The sequence below is a fragment of the Aythya fuligula genome, chromosome 3 (genome assembly GCF_009819795.1).
Source record: "Aythya fuligula isolate bAytFul2 chromosome 3, bAytFul2.pri, whole genome shotgun sequence".
In the NCBI taxonomy this organism is placed as follows: Eukaryota; Metazoa; Chordata; class Aves; order Anseriformes; family Anatidae; genus Aythya; species Aythya fuligula.
Genome location: NC_045561.1, coordinates 16,527,258 through 16,546,244, shown reverse-complemented (window position 1 = coordinate 16,546,244; position 18,987 = coordinate 16,527,258). Strand labels below are relative to the sequence as shown.

Here is an 18,987-nt window from a genome sequence, read left to right as displayed (position 1 = left end):
TGGAAAAGAAGCATTTTCTAGCAAATTGAGGAACTCAAGGAAAAAAAAAAAAGCTGAACAGATTATCTTAAAAGAGTTAGATGAAATTCTGGGCAATCTTGCTTATTTCATCCCCTATCAATTCTGATTGTCCAATGTCAAGGTTTCACAAAAATAGACTTAAATTAGTAGATTTTGATTGCAGTACTGTGATTGACCTGTCAATGGAGATAAATCATTTTTAGACTAAAATAGAAATGGCATCATACTCTGCAGTAATAGGATGTGAGATGATACAGATCCCTCCAAGCCAGGGCTCCAGTCTGGATTTTGATTTTGAACACCTCAGGAGAGTTTGACGTAGTTTCACTTTTAGTGGACATGTTGCAAAAGCTTCCATTTCTGGGTGGTCATCATAAAAAGAGTGGTTTATGTGCTACTGGAAACACAGGCTGCTGCCCTGAGAAGCATTTCACATGATGAAACAGAAGAGTAGGGAAAGTTGTTGACTTTTCTGCTTTGAAAGCAGAACTACTGGCAGATTAAAACTGAGAGCTGGGGAACAGAATCTGTAGCTCAGGCAGTCTGTACAAGGAGATAATGATGTTAATTCCTGCGAGTACTGAACTGGATTCTGATCAACTTAGTGTAAGCAGGTGTGCTCCACAGATAGCATGAAAGAGAAAACCAGGTTAATTATTTCTTTTTTGCAATGCAATAAGAGCATGTTGGACAAGTTTGCACTATTTCCCTGATAAATGCTAGATTATGGGTGGCCAGGTAGCATATTAATATTCGTTTAAAACTCTGCATGAGCCTGACAGATGCTGGGTTTGTCTTTCCACGGAAGAACAAAGTACTTCACCATGATAATTGAGCTGCTCTTATCCCCTGCTGTCCCTTCAGTGTCCTTTGGGTGCTCCTCACCTCTAGTGAGAGGTACCTGACTGCTAAAAGCCAGGGGGAAACTTCCCCTCTGGTACTAGCTCCCAGGGCTAAGAGAATTTTTCCTTCTCCATGGCAAGAGAAATCCGAGACCTCCTGTGCTCAGTCCCAGGGCTGGAGCAGGGATATAAAACAGGGAGCAGAGAGAGGAAGGGGGGCACCTGTCTGTACACATGGCCAATTCCTGAAGACTCCTTCTAGCAGCCCAGGGGAATGCCTATAGGACATCCATGAGCAGAAGGTTGTAATGACCCAGACATCTGAGGGAGAGGCAGAAAAATATTGAGAAGAAGCTGGGTGTAGAGAGATGTCATTGATATTAGAATACCTCACTGGGGCCCTTATTATCATTGAGATACGGGGTGAATGTTCCAGAGAAAACGTGGCCTTGACTAGCAAACTGTTAGAGAGTTGCCTTGATTTCCAGGTAGTGAAATAAATTATTTAGTGGTAAGAGTCTTAGCATGCTGTTCTTTTGCATCACTTGATCATTTCTGCATAACTAAAAAGTTTCATCAAATTATTCATATCTTTCCCTCTCTTTGCAAGTTACAGGGCATCTGAATGATGTTGGTCTTTTTTTGTGCTCTAGTTTACTTCACAGATTTAAGACAACCTCCTGAGCCCAGAGTCTTTCCTGAAATAAAGTTATCATGGGAGAAGAATATGTTCCCTGTTTTTCTTGCCTGGATTTCTTTTAGTAAACAGGATGGAAAGAAGGCTGCTTACCTTTGCAAAACATTTTTTGCTTAAGGAGGAGTACAGGTGTTTGTCTCTGAGATCAATGACATATCACATCAGTGGGTTGAATCAGAGGTGATTTTTGTCATGTGCAAAGCAAGACAGCGTCCGTATGTGTCTAGAGCTCATGCAGTCATTTCCATAGCACAGAGATTAGAGGGGGGGAAGACCCTCTAAGACAGCATTACGGCATGCAGCAAATACTTTACTGTGAGATAACTCTCTACAATGCTTTTGAATGACAATTTCTTAATACACATACTTACATTTCATGCAATTACTCGTTTCCCAGGATGTTTCAAACTGTAGCCGTGGGTAATCCAAAGTCAGTTTACTAATGAATCCTACAGGGTTGGCTGCTAAGGTGAAATGTTCTCCTGTTTGTGTCTACTTACTAAGCCATATGAAAAGAACCTTTAAAATACCTCAAATTCTCACTCGATAGTTTCTGTGATTGCTAATACTGTCACTGACAGAGGGATATTAGGCAGGCCTTGGAAGGAGACAGGCAGTTAGTGAAACTGTTTCAAAAGACTTCTCCCAGTTTGAAACCAGAAATTATGAACAGGCTCAGTGCTCCTGCCTCCCTGATGGGATGTAAACTTAGAGTACTTCTCAGCAGCTGTGCCCATGCCAGTTCAGTTTGCTTTCTTCAGTGCTGGAACAGACACTTGCACTGTCAGACAGTTAAAGGTGCAGCTAGGACTACAGGTGCAAGCAGCTTGCAAACAAAAAGGCCAATTTACATTGCAAAAGAAAGGAAGATGTGTGGTTTTCATTCTGAAACTGCCTGCCAATGTTATCAAAGAAGGGTATAGATATGAAGAGCGGTGGCATTGCTGTTGTAATTCCCACAGTTGTGCTCATTTGTGCCATGCAGCTCACTCAATAAAAATAAACATCTGTCTAAAGTTTTCAGCAATAGTTTCTTTCATCTGATTTTTTTATGAGTTTACTATAGCTGTGCTCATTGTGCTTTGCTGTTTGCTAAATTTTCTAAGACCTTATTGATTCATAGTGAGTTTTGTCAGATCGGCCAAGCTGAGTGTCTTTTCTAGATCAAGCTCCCTGTCAGAGGATTCCCAGAGAGGTGCTTGGCATCTGCAGAGCAGAGTGATATCTTGTCAGATACACGGGAATTAGAATTACTTGTTTTCTAATGTCAGATTTTCCACCAGGAAATATCATTTTGAAAACAAGACTTCCTGTGGGAATGCATCAATTTACACAAAATGCTGGGGACTTTTTCAGGCTGGGAGAAAATCAAAATGAAATGTTTTGACTATACTATGATAAAGCATTATTTCAATTGCAACTTTACTATAGGATACTTTAGTGTAAAATTGACACAAAATGCTTGAATTTTAATTCTTTCAAACAAAGCTCTCGCTTCCATGCTGTTTTTTTGTATAAGATTTTTTTTAATTATTATTTATTCTTTTTCATTCTAACATATGGAATAGAAAGAAAGAGAAACCCTGAAGTTTTCTGCAAATCAGAAATTCAGGCATCTTCTCAGATCCAGCACCTATTCAGTACCATGGGCATTTGACAGACCAACTGCTGCATAGCTGGAGTACCACTCAAAACAAACAAACAACCCCCCAAGGGCTGAAATCTGTTCCTAGTAAATATTTGAGTAATTTCTAAGTAGTCATCAACTGCAGTCTGTCCGTGAACAGTTTGAAATCAGCCAACAAGTGCCAAATTTCACAAACAAACTGTTCATTGCAAATTGTTACTGTGACTGAGATGTGTGTCATTAAGAAGCCAACTGTGCTTCTTAAACAAGCTTTTTGCCCTCGCCATGGTAAATACTGCACAGGAAGAGCAAACAATAGATTTTAAGAGAAAGGGTATTTTGAAAACTTTGTTTAGAAATTTCTTCATCAAGATATTTACTGCTTTTTAGCCAAGGATTCCCAAACACAGAGCTTCATTAGTTCTATTTTACTACTAGAAAAAAAAAAAAAAAGGCAAAAGAAAAAACTGCACAATTTATCTTAGATCTCATTGCAGAAAAGAAGAGCTGGGAATGAAATTAGCTCTCTCAAGTTCCAGTTCATGAAACATTATCCATGGAACAATAAGTTAGTTGGCTTTTATTTATAGCAGGCATTACTATGGTGCTTCTTGCAGAAGGTTCTGTATAACTCAAAAAATTCAACTTACCAGTTTCCACAGCAGACAGATAGGTACACTCTTCCTTTTCTAGATGAGGAAAAAGATACATAGATTGCAAATTGTTTTACAGCACTTGGGGGTGGCAATGAAAAAGTAACTGGAGACTAGCAGTGTTGTCTCAGCCTTTCCTGGCCTTCTCTCTCCTAATTTGTCACTCATCAGCTCTAAAATCACTTTTAAAGCAACTGCCAAAAGTACAGTGATTTCCAAGACACGCATGCAGATAAAATATTCCACACGCAGAGCATAAAGGTTACAAAATAAAAAAAAAGCCCAACACTGAAGCAGCTCAGTGAAGGCAGCTGGCAATGATTCCTCCTTGATTATTGCTTAAGGACCATTATTTGCAAGCACCTTATCCAAGGAGGACTTTCTTGGGAAAAAGCCACGGGAGGAAGTCTTCTTAAAGAGGTGTCATCTGTCATGACAACTTGCCTGTCCTGATGAGTCTTGTGCTGAGACTGCGTTATGATGACTGATGAGGCTGTCCAGAGCAGTTAACTCAGCCATTTGTAATCATTTCTCTTACAGGCCTTTTGGTAATCACTTTGGGAAATTCGTTTTGAATAGTGCAGGTTTTAGGGGGAACAGAAGCTAGGTATTTTGCTTTTTACAGGAAAGGATTTAGACAGCCATGTATTCCAGGAAAAATGAAAACCAAAACTCTGTATAAAATATCTTACCATCTTGCTAGATATGCCTGCTCATTATTCTATTTTGTTGTGGTTTTGTGCAGATGAAAGCCCTTTCAACATACTGGCTTTGTTCTGGATACACAGAATTTCATTTTCACAAGAGAGAGTAAAGTCATTTGGCAGAGACAGGGCTGGATTATCAGAAGTGGGGACCTCTGGGAAGAGGAAAACAGGAATTGTTTGTGGTTTTTTTTTCTAATTTTTGCTACCAGTTGGCATTTTTTCTAATTTTTGCATTGTGAATTTGGGCAGGTCATTTAATCCAATGGTTTCCTAGTACCCTTACACATAATAGGTACATAATTCTGCAAAAAAAACCCTGTTTTGTCTCTTTTTTCTATGTGGTTTATGTCCAACTCCTAGCTATTTTACAGCTCCTTAGGTTTCAGTTAAGGGCCTGTTCTTCAGCCCAGCCTTTCTCACTAGCTTTGCCATAGATAAGGAAGGCAGTAGCAGTATCTAGGAAAATGAAACAGTGAAAAGAGAAAGGTCCTCTTTTGGATTATCCTGTGTATAGCAAAAGCAAAATATAAGGAGAGGTAGGACTTCATGGTGTGGTGGTTGCACCCTGCTAGGCAGCTGAACTCCAACGCAACTACTCTCTCACTCCTCCTCCACAAAGGAAGAGGGAGAGAAAATATGATAGAAAAGGGTTGAGATAAGGACAGGGAGATAATTCACCAATTATTGTCATGGGCAAAGCAGACTCAGCATAGGGAGATTAATATAATTTATTGCCTATCAGACTGTAGCAGTGAGAAACTAAAAGCAAACTAAAAACACCTTCCCCTTCCACTCTCTTCTACATCCTCCCCCAAGGCAGCACAGGGGCATGGGGGCTGCAGTCAGTCCCTGATGCTTCCTCTCTGCTGCTCTTTCATAGTCCCTCTCTGTCCCTGCTCCATATGGGGTCCATCCCACAGGATGCCGTCCTTCCCAAACTGATCCTGTGTGGGCTTTCCACAGGCAGCAGCTCTTCAAGCACTGCTCCCACACAGCTCCGTAGCATGGGGTCCATCCCCCAGGAGCAAGCTGCTCCAGCACGGGGCCCCCACAGGTGGGTGGCAGCTCCCCCCCAGACCCCTGCTCCTGCATGGGCTCCTCTCCACGGGCTGCAGCTCCAGCCCGGGGCCTGCTCCTGCGGGGGCTCTCCATGGGCCGCACCCTCCTCCAGGCCACATCCACCTGCTCCACCGGGGGCTCCTCCACAGGCTGCAGCGTGGAGATCTGCTCCATGTGGGACCCATGGGCTGCAGGGGGACAGCCTGCTCCACTACAGGAAGCAGTTTTATTTATTTATTTTTCCCCTTCCTCAAATCTGCTCTCCCAGAGGCCTGACCAACGTCACTCAATGGCTCAGCTCTGGCCAGCAGTGGGCCCCTTTTGGAGCCAGCTCTGATCTGACAAGGGGCAACTGCTGGATTCGTCTCACAGAGGCCACCCCTGCAGCCTCCCTGCTACCAAACCTTTGCTGTGTAAAGCCAGTACCCACAGCAGCACAGCCTTCATCAGCAAAGGAAACAATTCTGTCCCTCACACAAATCACTGCCACTTGGACTATCTGGCAGAAGGTAGTGGTAGCTGTTTGCATCAGCTGCTTTACAACATTGCTCACCTGTCTTATGTGAATAGTGAGGATTTGTTAGCACTTAGGCTCATCGGAGAGCAGCTATACAGAGCCAAATTTTGCCACAGCAGAGGAAAAGAAAAAATAATTTAAAAAATCAGGTTATCTCCAGAGATAATGTCCTTTACCTTAAGTAAAATTAAATGTTGCAGTGAAATTAGGCAATATAAGCACATTGCCATCTTTCCTAGTGAAGAGAATATGCACTAGTTTTTATTGTTACTACCAAGACAGGTGTGTTTTATATTGAAATAGTCAACACACCCTTCTGCTGCTTCTAGGAATAATGTAGTTTGCCTGCCAATAACAATGTCTAGTATCTTCTGTAGTATAGAAACACCCTGCATGTTTGTTGCTATTCTGTAGGATTATATCTTAATAGAAATGCCCAGTGCAGCAAATAAATGGTTTTAGCCATGTAATTGGCAGGAAAGTCGTAACTGGCACTGACAACAGTTTGTGTCTGGTGTACATATGCATGGATTCATATAATTCCACAAAGTATTAACTTTATGTTTTGATACAGCAGGCACATTTGAAAGGTTTCTTCTAAAATACTAGCTTTGGACTGCAAATTTTCAGAATTATTTGTATATTAAAACTGGGCAAAGTCTCCAGAGCTACAGTCATTTTCATAAGGTGTTCTCTCTGTGAGTTCAATGGAATCACAGTTTCTATGTGAGTCTTCAGTATTTAACAATAAAATGCTATGATTAATTATAGTACACTTCAGTACTTCAGTCTGTTTTGTATATGAAATCTCAATTTTTATCTGAAATTTCTGTATTTCATTTCTTTTGCTTGTGGTCTATTTTAAATGTGAAATATTAGGATGTCTGATTTTTAAGAAAGCCCCTGGATTTGCATTTTTGCATGTGGGACCATTATTGAACCTTCTGTCAGCATTATCTTTTGCTTATGCAGTAAACAGAATTTACCTCCTTTCACTGAAGCAATAATACAACAGTAATAGTGATAATAATGAGTAAAAGATAATGCTGAATGTTGCTTTCTTCCATATACCAATTACTTATTGACCAGCATTTGCAGCTGTGATTATTTGATGGTTCCAAGCAATGGAAAAAGGTTGGCTTGCTTCTGGGGTGGAATTTTGCCAGACGTAGCAGGCATTAATGTTTTGAACAATACCTTGTGCTCTTTGAGGAAGAAGGATGGTACACATGTCCAAAAAGCATTTCTCACAGCACACTGCAAAAGAAAGGCATATATATAACAGTAGTATGGGATACTGGCAATGTGAGTTTCTGGGGAAGCCTGAATAAATCAACTGGAGAGAAATAAACACACCTCCCCCAGGTTAACTCAGGTATAACTGGGGCCTTCTGAAATTATTATTATTATTGTCTGTACTAGGAATAACAGGAAGAGAGTTCCTCCTTCCTTCAGATAGGAAATTGTTGTTTGAAATTAACATTTTTCCCCTGTACCCCCAGCCAAGCTTAATGTTTTAGTTCAGTTCCAACAGGGATTTAAATGCTCAGGCCATGTGTAATTGTAGATGGATTAGAACTGGAAGAGTGGCATTTTGTTGCTATGTATGAAAATAAAAAGTGTTCACTAAATTTTGTTTTAAATGTATCCAGAGCCAGAGGTAGTGACGTGGTATGAAAGTGTTGGAGAAGTGAGTCACCACCATTTTCCTCCTGGTCAACAAAGTAGTCTTTAGCAAGTCATGTAGCTTTTCTGCTCTGAGTTTGAACAGACTCTTGCAGACCAAACAGGTTCAGATCTGCGCCTAAACCTTCAAATAATCATCCCCTCAACATCTAAATGTTCAAGGAATTTTTGTGTGGAACTTATGAAATACAGAGACAAAAATTGAGAATTGAATGACTATCTTGAAAACAAGAGACAAAAATCGAAAGACAGATGTTGAGAACAGGCTGAGTTTTTATGAATATTTGCAGAAACTGCAGGCCACTGAGTATTGAGGTATCTGCAGCCATCTTAAGCTGGTAACTGCCTAGAGGTCTAAGTTTGTATGTATTCCGGTATAGTACACATTAAGTGTACTATAAAAGAGGGTTTTAGGTGTACGTAGAGTAGGAGGTTCTTCCTGGCTTTCTTTTTTTCTTTTTCCTTAATCCCACTACTTAAGAGATAAGTGACTCTAGCTGTATGTATGTGCTGAATATGGAAGTAGCCATGCACAAATCAAAAGTAAAGGCACTATATGGTTTGAAGCCAGTATGTGTAATGAATTATTAAAACTCTGTCAGGACAACTGCTGTTTTTTATTGTTGTTGTTTGCTTGTTTGTTTGAAAGCCTGGCCGCTGTGCTTTCTAGAGGTTACATTAATTGGGTACAGAATGAGGGAAAGTGCATATAGGGGAGCAATATGAGACATGCAGATAGATGGCCACTGAGAGGGCATGGGAACCAGACTCCAGCTGTGAAAGGCAAGAATCATACTGGTATCAGGTAGGAAACTGCTCACAAGTTCCTTGGTTTAGGACCACTGTAGAGTCCTAGGGGCCAGTCCAGCAGGGACTAATGGAGGAAATCTCTAATGCTGACACACATGGACCAAACACAAACACTGCCTCTTGGTTATTTGCTTGAGGTTTTTATAAACTACAGTAGACAAATACACCAGCGAACAGTGGAAAGATCACTTTATTTTTACAGGTACAGAAAAAATATCAGAACACCTGTAACCTGAAGCAAACCTTCTTTGCACTTCAGCAGAAAGGTTACCAATTCCACTGGCTTTATCTTGCATTTCCCTGATGTCTGCAGTGTTTGCAGGTCTTTCTGTGCTGCAGGAAACAGATGGATGTAACGGCTTCTGGTTTTCACAGCATACCTTGTCAGTAATTCAGGCACATCGGTCATCAGTACAAAGATAAGGACAAGCATTGCCCTGTATTGAAATAGTGCAGCCCCAGAAGTTGTGCCCCACCCCCTGCTCCTTTTCCAGTTGTGATCCTAAAATATCTCGAAGCGATAATATGTGCAAGCATCCAAAAATTTGGAATATGTGTTTGTACATGAAACTTTGCTGTTAAGGGGCTTTTCCCCTCTGTTTAGCAAAACTGCAGGCTAGACTGGCAGGAAAAGTTCACACAGAGCCTCAGCCAACATGGGGACCAACTCTAGCTAGGAGCAGTTTAATTACCAATGCTCACTTCTTTGTTTCCCCTGTGTTGCCCACAGAGATGCTTACTTGTGTTATAAATGGTTATTAAGGCAAAGATCAGCAAATTGTTGTGTATTTTTTTTTTTTGTTTGTTTGTTTAAAGGTTTCTTGTACACACACAGATGAGTTACCTTAAGCCATTCCTAGTCTGGTCTGTAATTGAAACCCCAAACACTTTATTAGTGCCCACTTGTGGTGTTTTAGTGGGTAGGTCTTCAGCAGCTACAGAGCATTTGAAATGCAGTAGTATGCTCTAGATGGCAGTATATTTTTAAGCTATATTAGTTGAGCTAGGTAGAGTATAAACTTGGTCACTGTAATTGTTTTTGATGCTCTTGTCATGCCATTAGTAGAAATTTAAAAGCTTCTAGATTTCACAACACACATAGAAGCGCTACAAATTCACAGAAATCTGCAAAGAAAACAACATCATTATTTTCACCTACATTTTTTACCAGGAAAATTAGTTTTTCCATTTACTGAGCAACAACACATATGATACTTCTTTAATATTTCCCTGTCATGATGTCTTTAAGGTATTGTATTTTGGGTACTTCATGCTCCTCTTCTTCCATCCAAGATCTGCTCAGCCAACCATATCTAGACTTAGCACAAACTCTCTTTGCATCAATAAATGTCCATGGGATGTAGTTGTTGGAGGGAGTGCCTAGCTGGTAGAAAAGGAGGAGGTCATGGTGCACCTGATTCCTGATTCAGTTAGTCACCTTTGAGACATTAGTTTCTTCTATCAAAAGTTAGTATTTACTGTGAAAAGGAAAAAAAAACAAACAAACACACATTTATAGCAGAAGAGAGTTAATGGAAAATTTTAAATAAGCATTAAAAAGACAAAAAAAAAAAAAAAATAGTCAGGACCAGAATGATAACACAGTTCACAGTTGCTGAGTTAAATACAGTTTTGTTACTAACGTATGCTTCATGTACAGGAAATATTTGCTATTCCCAAATGTACTCATCAAGCATGTGCCTGTCAGTATAGTTGATCACTTGTTGCCTCATGCAGTGTGTCTCACTGAATTCCCTATCCCTGCAGATCTGCTACAGCCCACTAAATGCAAATTTCTTCTCCACAGCATTCGGGTACGTGTTTGGTGACACACATACTACCATTTATTTGTATTCATCAGGCTTTCGAGATGACATAAAATCATTGTAACATAATGCATTATTAAATATATTTTCCATCTGAAGAAGATAACCTTGACAGACTGTCAAGTGAATATTTTCTTACTTTAGAAAAGGTTTGTAAAAATAAACCCTGGAATCCATCCATCCATTAGCGTAGTAAAGCTCGCCAGCTATTCAGAACAAGAAACTGTGAGGAAAGCGGTTGCCCTTTGCCTGGTTCTCTGCCTTAACTGCAAACAGATTTTGACTTTTGCTTGAGTGACATTTAGACAGCAGGTTTTATGAACATAGTTGAGTCTATGGATCATTCACAAAGTGTTAACTTTGGCTGCTGGCTTTGGTGTTGCTTGTTCACCTTGATATAATGAAGTGTTCTCGCAGAATTCATGATGACTGTGTTTGCAGATGGGAAGAAGGGAGGCTGTATGAACACTGTTGGTGTGATCATGAGGATTAGTTTTGATTTTCTAAGCTTACAGGGAATTTTCAGGCAATCTTTTTTTCCCCAGTTGCATCCCTTTCCCCATAAAATCTGAAACTAGGAACTTTTGTGGAGCCAGGAGCTCAGAAGTCCTTTAGCAAGGTTCTCCAGGGTGCACACTCACAGCTATTATAGAGGCAGTCCTGAAAATCCTGCTGGTCTTTTCTTGAAATGTCAGACTTTCCCAGAGACTAGAAAATGCAGATCTTAATGGAAGCTGGTTCTAAGCATGTAATTTGCTAGGAACTATTTCAGTGATTGCTGTTACAAACAGGAGCCACAAATACTTCTAAGGTTGACTTCTGATTTCCATGCAAACAAATAGGAATGATTTTGAGATATTATTCCAGATATAGATGTCACTGAAAATACGGTTTGATCTCAGTTATTAACCTTCATATCTGTTGCAACTGTGAAATCTAGATGACAGGTAAATACACATTTGTCACCTCAGATTCACCACTATCTTACAGAATAGTAATAAGGACATATCTCCCTGCAAATCTATATACAAAGGTAGATATGCATCCCCCAAGCACAAAGATATTGGGTTGCCTGCATTGATTCTCAATGTGTTTTTAGTATTTTTCTTGGAAAAAGCTTTCTTTCCTATTTTGCTGCTAGGATGCATCTTTGGTGAGGTCTAGCTCTGAGAAACTGGGAATAATACAGCTCAGCACAGTAAGGAAGCTTATCTACAGGGTAATGAAGCAATATCAAAAGGGAGTAATATCCTGAAGTTGTTGCTCTTAGTTAAAAATAGCATGGATGTTTCAATAAAAATTCTGTTACATTTCTACACTACACAGAACTTTAGAAAATTCCATATGTTAATGGCTGGGGATACTCATTCCTTCTCCCAGAAAAGGAGAAAAAGGGAAAAATACAGTTTGTTTTAAAATGACCAGGGTAGAAAGCTTTTCTTGTTTTTCCATTTTTATTTGAACATGCAGGCTTATTCTATTAAAGAGGTATTTTTCATTAAAATAATACATAAATATTTTATTTAATGAATTTGTGGCCTTGAGGATTGTCTTCCCTACATATGAAACATTTATTTATTTTTTTTAAACCAAAATCTTGGTGAGCTGAATGAATTTCACATCCCCTAAGGAAATTCCTTTGCACAAGTTTAAAAACAGAAATGTCAAATGTTCTCTTCAGGTGCATGTTTCTAGCTGTGATTGAGTACTTTGGGTCAGGTTTTGGCCCTGGATATTCCTTTAGGGCAGGAATATCAAAAAAACTTCTGTTATACCTCACCAAATGGCTGGCTACTAAAAACGAAGCTGTCAGCTTCTAGTTGGTAATCCATTAATTTTTTTTAAAGGTTGGGGTTACTGTTGACAAGTGATAGAGCACCATGGTGCAGACAACCATAATGGGAGGTTAGTAGGTTTAGAAAGAAAGAGAACAAAATTTCTTAGTGCTTATTGGTTTCAATATTAATTGTTTCAGAGAGGGGGAAAAAATTATCTTGTGAAATGGCTCCAGTGTACTCTGTGTTTACATTACCATTGCTGCACAAGAAGCATTTGTTTAGCTGATATGCAGGTCTCCTGTAATTACCCTTCTGGTCATAAAATACCCTGGAGGTGGAAGAGGAAAGGTCTCTCCTATTCCTAACCTACAGCTCACTCTGAAATCTAATCATTCCTCACTGTGAAGAGTAGCCTCTTGGCTACAAAAAACCTTTTACCCAGCATCTTTCTCTGACGATAACTTAATTGGGAAAGATTCATAACTTCTGATACAATCTTCTTGTCTTCAAGTTCAGACCAATAGCCCAAGCAAATCATTTGAGATGAAGTTACAAAATTAATCCTAAGGAATATGAGAAAAAAATGAGTTATTAGGTTAAAATGAATTGCAGTAACTCTATTCTGAGAGAGGGAGGGGGAGAGTTAGAGAGAGAGAGAGATGTTATCTCTTCTGCAGCTCTTGCTGCTGATAGAGGGGAGATTCAGGTGCCTGGACTGCCTTATATTCTTTGCTCAGATGTTCAACTTTATTTTCATGTTCAATTTTTTTTCCAGATGTTCAACTTTATTTTTTATCTCAGTTTACTTTATATAGTGGTGACAGAGGGAACACACCCACTTAAATGAGGCTGAAGGCTGGCATGATTTCTGAGGAATGAGACATGTACATGTATTGCATTAGAGTTGTCAGAGGCATATTTCTGAAAGTGAGGAGTGCCAGGGAATCTACGGTATTGCAGCTGATCATTGAGTTTCTGATTCCTAAGTAAGGGTGGTCAGGATATGAGCAGTGATTTAATTTTGAGTTCCATGGCTGCAGCGTTAAAGAGAAGAATGCATCTGTGTAACTTTCTCTCAGTTTATTTTCCCATGGGGAACAGGTAGGGTTTCAGGTTTGTGTCTTCACAGGATTCAGATCCCAGGACTTGGCTCCCTACCAATGCTAAATGCATGATATCTACATTAATTTGGGTCTTGTAGGTGTAAGGAGGCCCCAAAGTTGTTGTTTGTGCAAGACATGTGACCTGTGTTAAGGCTGTAAATCTTTCCTTGTTTTGGAGTGTTAGTGGATGGAGATGTTATATTCCAGTGATGTTGTTACTCATTAGACATCTCACATCAAGACGAACACACTTATTGTGTCCACTGATATTAAAACTAGTTTATTACAGGAGCTCAATTTTTATTATTATTATTTTTTAAATATTATTTTATACTAGCATCAAAGTGAAACACATTTGTAGGAAGAAATCTATTTTAGCAGCATCTATATCTATTGTAATGGATCCTGACATTTTTTGCCACATCAGGGTATATCATGAGCTACTGAAAGATGTGTCAACTATGTCTTCATGTTAAGAAGGAAAATCCAATGTAAAGGTTATACCATAGTTGCCTATTATTTTGTTATTCACAGTTGAAGGCAGTACACTAGGTTTCGTATCTACCCTCAAATGACTGGCCTCATCTTTTTTTCTGCTAAATTCCAGATGCTAATGGGATATTTCAGGGCCCTGCAACTCTGTTCTGGATCCAAATCTGTCTTTTTATTGCTTACACCCTCAGTTTTTGGGCCCAGGCTGTCATTTTTAGGGCACAATGCTTTATTTTTAGGTCCCGCAGTTTCATTTTAAGGTGCAAAGTTGCCCTTTTCAGGTACAATGCCTTATTTGAGAGAAAAAAATAAAATAAAACAACACCTTTTCTATTTCCAAAATCCTCATTCTAGGAGATGAGGCCAGAATTTTAGGGCCCAAAGCCACCTTTTATGCTCCAAGAACCCACTTTGAGGGATCAAAGCATCATTTTAGGATCCAACCCCCAATCACTTTTTTGCAGGCCCAAAGCCTTTGTTTTAGTAACCAGAGCCTTCTTTTTGGGACCCAAAGGTTCAGTTTTGGGTACAAAGAATCATTCTTAGGGTCCATAGACACACATTAGTGTCCAGAGACCCCTTTTCTGGATTCTGAAACATTCTTTTTTGTGGCCAATGTCTTAATTTCAGGTTCCTAACCTTTTTTTTTTTTTTTCTTTTTTCCTAGGGCCCAGAACCTCAGTTTGGGGTTCAAAGAATCGTTCTCAGGGTCCAAAGCCACATTCTAGGGTTCAGAGCCTCATTTTAAGGTTCAAATTATCATTTTTTAGGGCACAAACAATCTCTTAAGGCTCTACGCCCTCTCTATTTTTTGTGGCTAGAAAACATATTAATAGGGACTAAAGGCTGATTTTATAAACTGAAACCTTGTAATTAGACTCCAAGCCATAATTTTCATGATCCTGAGCCTACATTTGGGATCCAAAACCACCTTTTTATCACCCATACCTTAAGTATTCAGATTCAGGTCACATTTTTAGGGCCCACAGTTTCATTTTAGGGAGCAAATCCTCGTTTTGGGGTTCTAAAGCCTTAATTGAGAGGACAAATGCTCTTTTTTGTTGCCTTAAGCCCCATTCTAGGGGCTATGACCTCAATTTTAGGGCTAAAACCCTATTTTTAGGGTTCAAACACCCATTCTGAGGGATCAGAATGTTGTTTTAGGATCCAGCCCCCAAAGCTGAAAATCCCAAAGCCCTAATTTTTAGGTCCAAACCCTAATTTTGAGGTACATACCCTAATTTTGGGGGCACAAACATTCCCTTACAAGTCTAAACTCTCTTTCTGTGGTTAAAAAGCATACTAGTAGGGACAAAAGGCTCATTTTGCTAGGTTAATGATTGGACTTGATGATCTTAGTGGTCTTTCCAACCTAAATGATTCTATAATTCTATGATTATACTGTAACTTAGCATAGAGACCAAATTTAATTGAGCCATTAGGGTTATTAATTTTTGGGAACGGCTTACAAAACAGCACAAAGTTCATTCTTATCATGAAGATTATTGCTTTAAGCAATGAGCAAGTTGCAGTTCTTAAGTGAAAATAGTTATTTTTCTTTTGGTTTTGCTACCATTACTCAGTTACAGGACTGCTAAGAATAAGAATACACTGAGAATGAGGTAGGGCTCAACCAACGCTTGGTACTTAAGCTTCTGACAAGTCCCTCTGAAATTTTCAGGTTTTTCTTATGTGAAAGAGGAAAGTGGCAGAGCTTTAGCAGAATCAAAGCAATGTTTTTGCCAAGGCTTTAGCCATTTACCTTGCTTACTGTTATCCCCTTAAACGTTTCTGTTATTATCCATTATTATTTACCCATTCAGGAGGATGATTATTTGACACAATTAATTATCACTCTAGGTTAATTCCTTTTGTTACAGAAAATTTTACCAAACTTTCATTGGGAGGTCTTACTATATTGTTTTTCTTCTGTTATAGCAAAGCTTAGCATTGTATCTAAACTAAAGTACTTCAAGCCAGCATCTGCATTGTTCTTACTTGTTTTCTGGCTGCTCTTGGCTTGGACTGGCGCACGCTTCGTTGGGTTAGAAACTGGCTGGATAGCCGGGCCCAAAGAGTCGTGGTAAATGGAGTCAAGTCCAGTTGGAGGCCAGTCACTAGTGGCGTCCCCCAGGGCTCGGTGCTGGGGCCGGTCCTCTTTAATATCTTCATCGATGATCTGGACGAGGGCATCGAGTGCACCCTCAGTAAGTTCGCAGATGACACCAAGTTAGGTGCGTGTGTCGATCTGCTTGAGGGTAGGAAGGCTCTGCAGGAGGATCTGGATAGGCTGCACCGATGGGCTGAGGTCAACTGCATGAAGTTCAACAAGGCCAAGTGCCGGGTCCTGCACCTGGGGCGCAATAACCCCAAGCAGAGCTACAGGTTGGGAGAGGAATGGTTGGAGAGCTGCCAGGCAGAGAAGGACCTGGGAGTGATGGTGGATAGTCGGCTGAATATGAGCCAGCAGTGTGCTCAGGTGGCCAAGAAGGCCAACGGCATCCTGGCTTGTATCAGGAACAGTGTGACCAGCAGGGCTAGGGAGGTGATCGTCCCCCTGTACTCGGCTCTGGTGAGGCCGCACCTCAAGTACTGTGTTCAGTTTTGGGCCCCTCGCTACAAGAAGGACATCGAGGTGCTTGAGCGGGTGCAGAGAAGGGCGACGAAGCTGGTGAGGGGCCTGGAGAACAAGTCCTACGAGGAGCGGCTGAGGGAGCTGGGCTTGTTCAGCCTGGAGAAGAGGAGGCTTAGGGGCGACCTTATCGCTCTCTATGGGTACCTCAAGGGAGGCTGTAGCGAGGTGGGGGTTGGCCTGTTCTCCCACGTGCCTGGTGACAGGACGAGGGGGAATTGGCTAAAGTTGCGCCAGGGGGGGTTTAGGTTAGATGTTAGGAAGAACTTCTTCACTGAAAGGGTTGTTAGGCACTGGAACAGGCTGCCCAGGGAAGTGGTGGAGTCACCATCCCTGGAAGTCTTCAAAAGACGTTTAGATGTAGAGCTTAGGGATATGGTTTAGTGGAGGACTGTTAGTGTTAGGTCAGAGGTCGGACTCGATGATCTTGAGGTCTCTTCCAACTTACAAATTCTGTGATTCTGTGATACTTGACAAAAATTTTAATAGATCGATTTAATAGTTCTTTTTATTTTTTCTTTCTGAACAACAGTTTGTTTATGGCTTCTCCGAGAAATCAGAACATATCAGCAAGCCACAGATTTATTTTGTTGCATCAAGTTTCCCAAAGACAAGTTTTGCCTGTCTGTATTTCTACAAAGTTAAATCCTTCCTTTCCCCTGAAGAGTTCAAAAAATTAAAGGAGCATACTCAAGATCCTGTTATCCTCAGGAAAGAAAGAAAGAAAAAAAACACACTGTAAACGTTCACAGGGCAAATCTGTGCTTTCAAACCTATATTATTTCACGTTGACCTGGCGTGTTACTTCAGATTCTCTTTGCACCTCTAAGATCACTGTGGTCTTGCACAGTTAGTGCAGTTTTGTACAGATACTTCCATGTTCTGGGTCAGTGCAGTATTCTGATCCCCAAACGCATCTCCTAGATGCATAGGTTTGTTGAACAGGAGCTGTGTATGTTTGCTTCTTCCATGTACAGGATGTCTGAATGCTAACAAGACTTTACGAATAAAAAATTTAAGGAAAGGTCATTGAGAACTTAGAATCTGTGTGGGACTAAAGTTGACAGTTTTTCTAAGTGATGATAACTCTGTTACGAAAAGCAATTTATCTCCAGTTTCCCTGAACACAGACTTATTTGGTAGTAAAAAAATGACCAAGAAATAGTTTAATATCAGTACTCAGTGGATACAATATATAAGCTGATATTTGCACTTAATGTGTAGCATACAAGCAACTATGTCATACGTAATGCTTGTTTTTTGTTTTTGTTTTTTAATGTAAGGTCTGAGCACTTCGGATCTCCCAACAAACAGCCCTCATCTTACCCCTGGTCTCTCTGCTTGGAACTTGACCTGGGTCATGAGAGATACATCTCCTTTCTTCTCCCATAGAGGACGACACAGTAAGTAGCATTTATATGTTTTCCTCAAGAGGCTGTAATTAATTACTTAAGGATATTCATATAATTGTCGGGCAAAACAATCAAACAGTCCAGGATACAGTATCCCTCCTGTCAGCCCCTGGGGCACTAATAAGCCTTACTGTCCCTTATCAGCTTCCCCTGGGGCCTTCCCTAATCCTGTTTATGGGCCAAAGAACACCATTTCTGAAGAGCTGGACTTGGCCTGTTGCCATCCTCACAGAGGTTTCTGATGACCTGGGTTGCCCCAGCCTACCCTGCTCCCTCCCTCAAAAAAAAAAAAAAAAAAAGTTCCAAACTGATACTTCAAATATTTGGGTGGTATCTTTGAATCCAGTGATATAAATCGAGGAGTTGTGTAGCAAAATCAGTTTTCCTTGGCATCTCCTTCCACAACTTCCATCTTTTCCAAAATCAGGGAATCTTTTTTTTTGGTATGACCTATTTCCTGGCAAACCACAGGCACATTCAGCACTGAAGTAGTACATGTCTACTGTATGCCTATTACCAGTCTCTATGAGAAGAGTTAAGGTACTGAGAAGCTAATAAGATTTACTCACCCCAAGCCTGTAATTATCTGCTTGAGGGAAAAGTTTGACCTACCTATATGAAGGAGGTCCATATTTCTTCAAATTTATGTTGCAGCCTTTTATGTGTGCAATATATATTCTTTCCGCTGGCATACAATATCTGCTCCTAGCTGTTGTATCTGCTTGAACGACGAGGACACATGAATTTCATTTTGGAAGGGACAGTAGTCCAATCTTTTTCTCTCGCTTGGCTTTCTTAGAAGTTGCAAGGATGATTTTTAATTTATCCTTTATTACTTCTTCCTAAACTCTTTTAGATTCTCAGTAATACCATTCTAAGGGAAGACTGTTCTTAAATCTAAAAGCATCAATTCCATCTGATAGCGCCACATGGAGATAAATGTACTGCATCTAAGCAAAAATGATTTATTATGATTTCAGCTGGCTGCATGGGACCAAATTCTACCACATTCCAATCATCTGTTTTGGAAGCAAAGGCAGGAATTTGATGATGTGTTACACAAAATATGATCTTTAATCAGTGCTTCAAAATTGGATGAATGTACTCCTCTGCTTTGTGTTCTAT

At 40.2% G+C, this 18,987-nt stretch overlaps 1 protein-coding gene across 1 annotated transcript in view; it reads left to right on the top strand.

Moving 5' to 3' along the window:
- The window catches only part of LOC116487121 (ALK tyrosine kinase receptor-like), a 223,981-nt gene that overhangs the window by 95,559 nt on the left and 109,435 nt on the right, over nucleotides 1–18,987 (top strand). Inside the window, exon 2 of the mRNA XM_032183736.1 lies at nucleotides 17,734–17,853. Coding sequence (XP_032039627.1) covers nucleotides 17,811–17,853 — 43 coding nt within the window. The 5' untranslated portion in view covers nucleotides 17,734–17,810. The remainder of the gene's footprint in view (nucleotides 1–17,733; nucleotides 17,854–18,987) is intronic.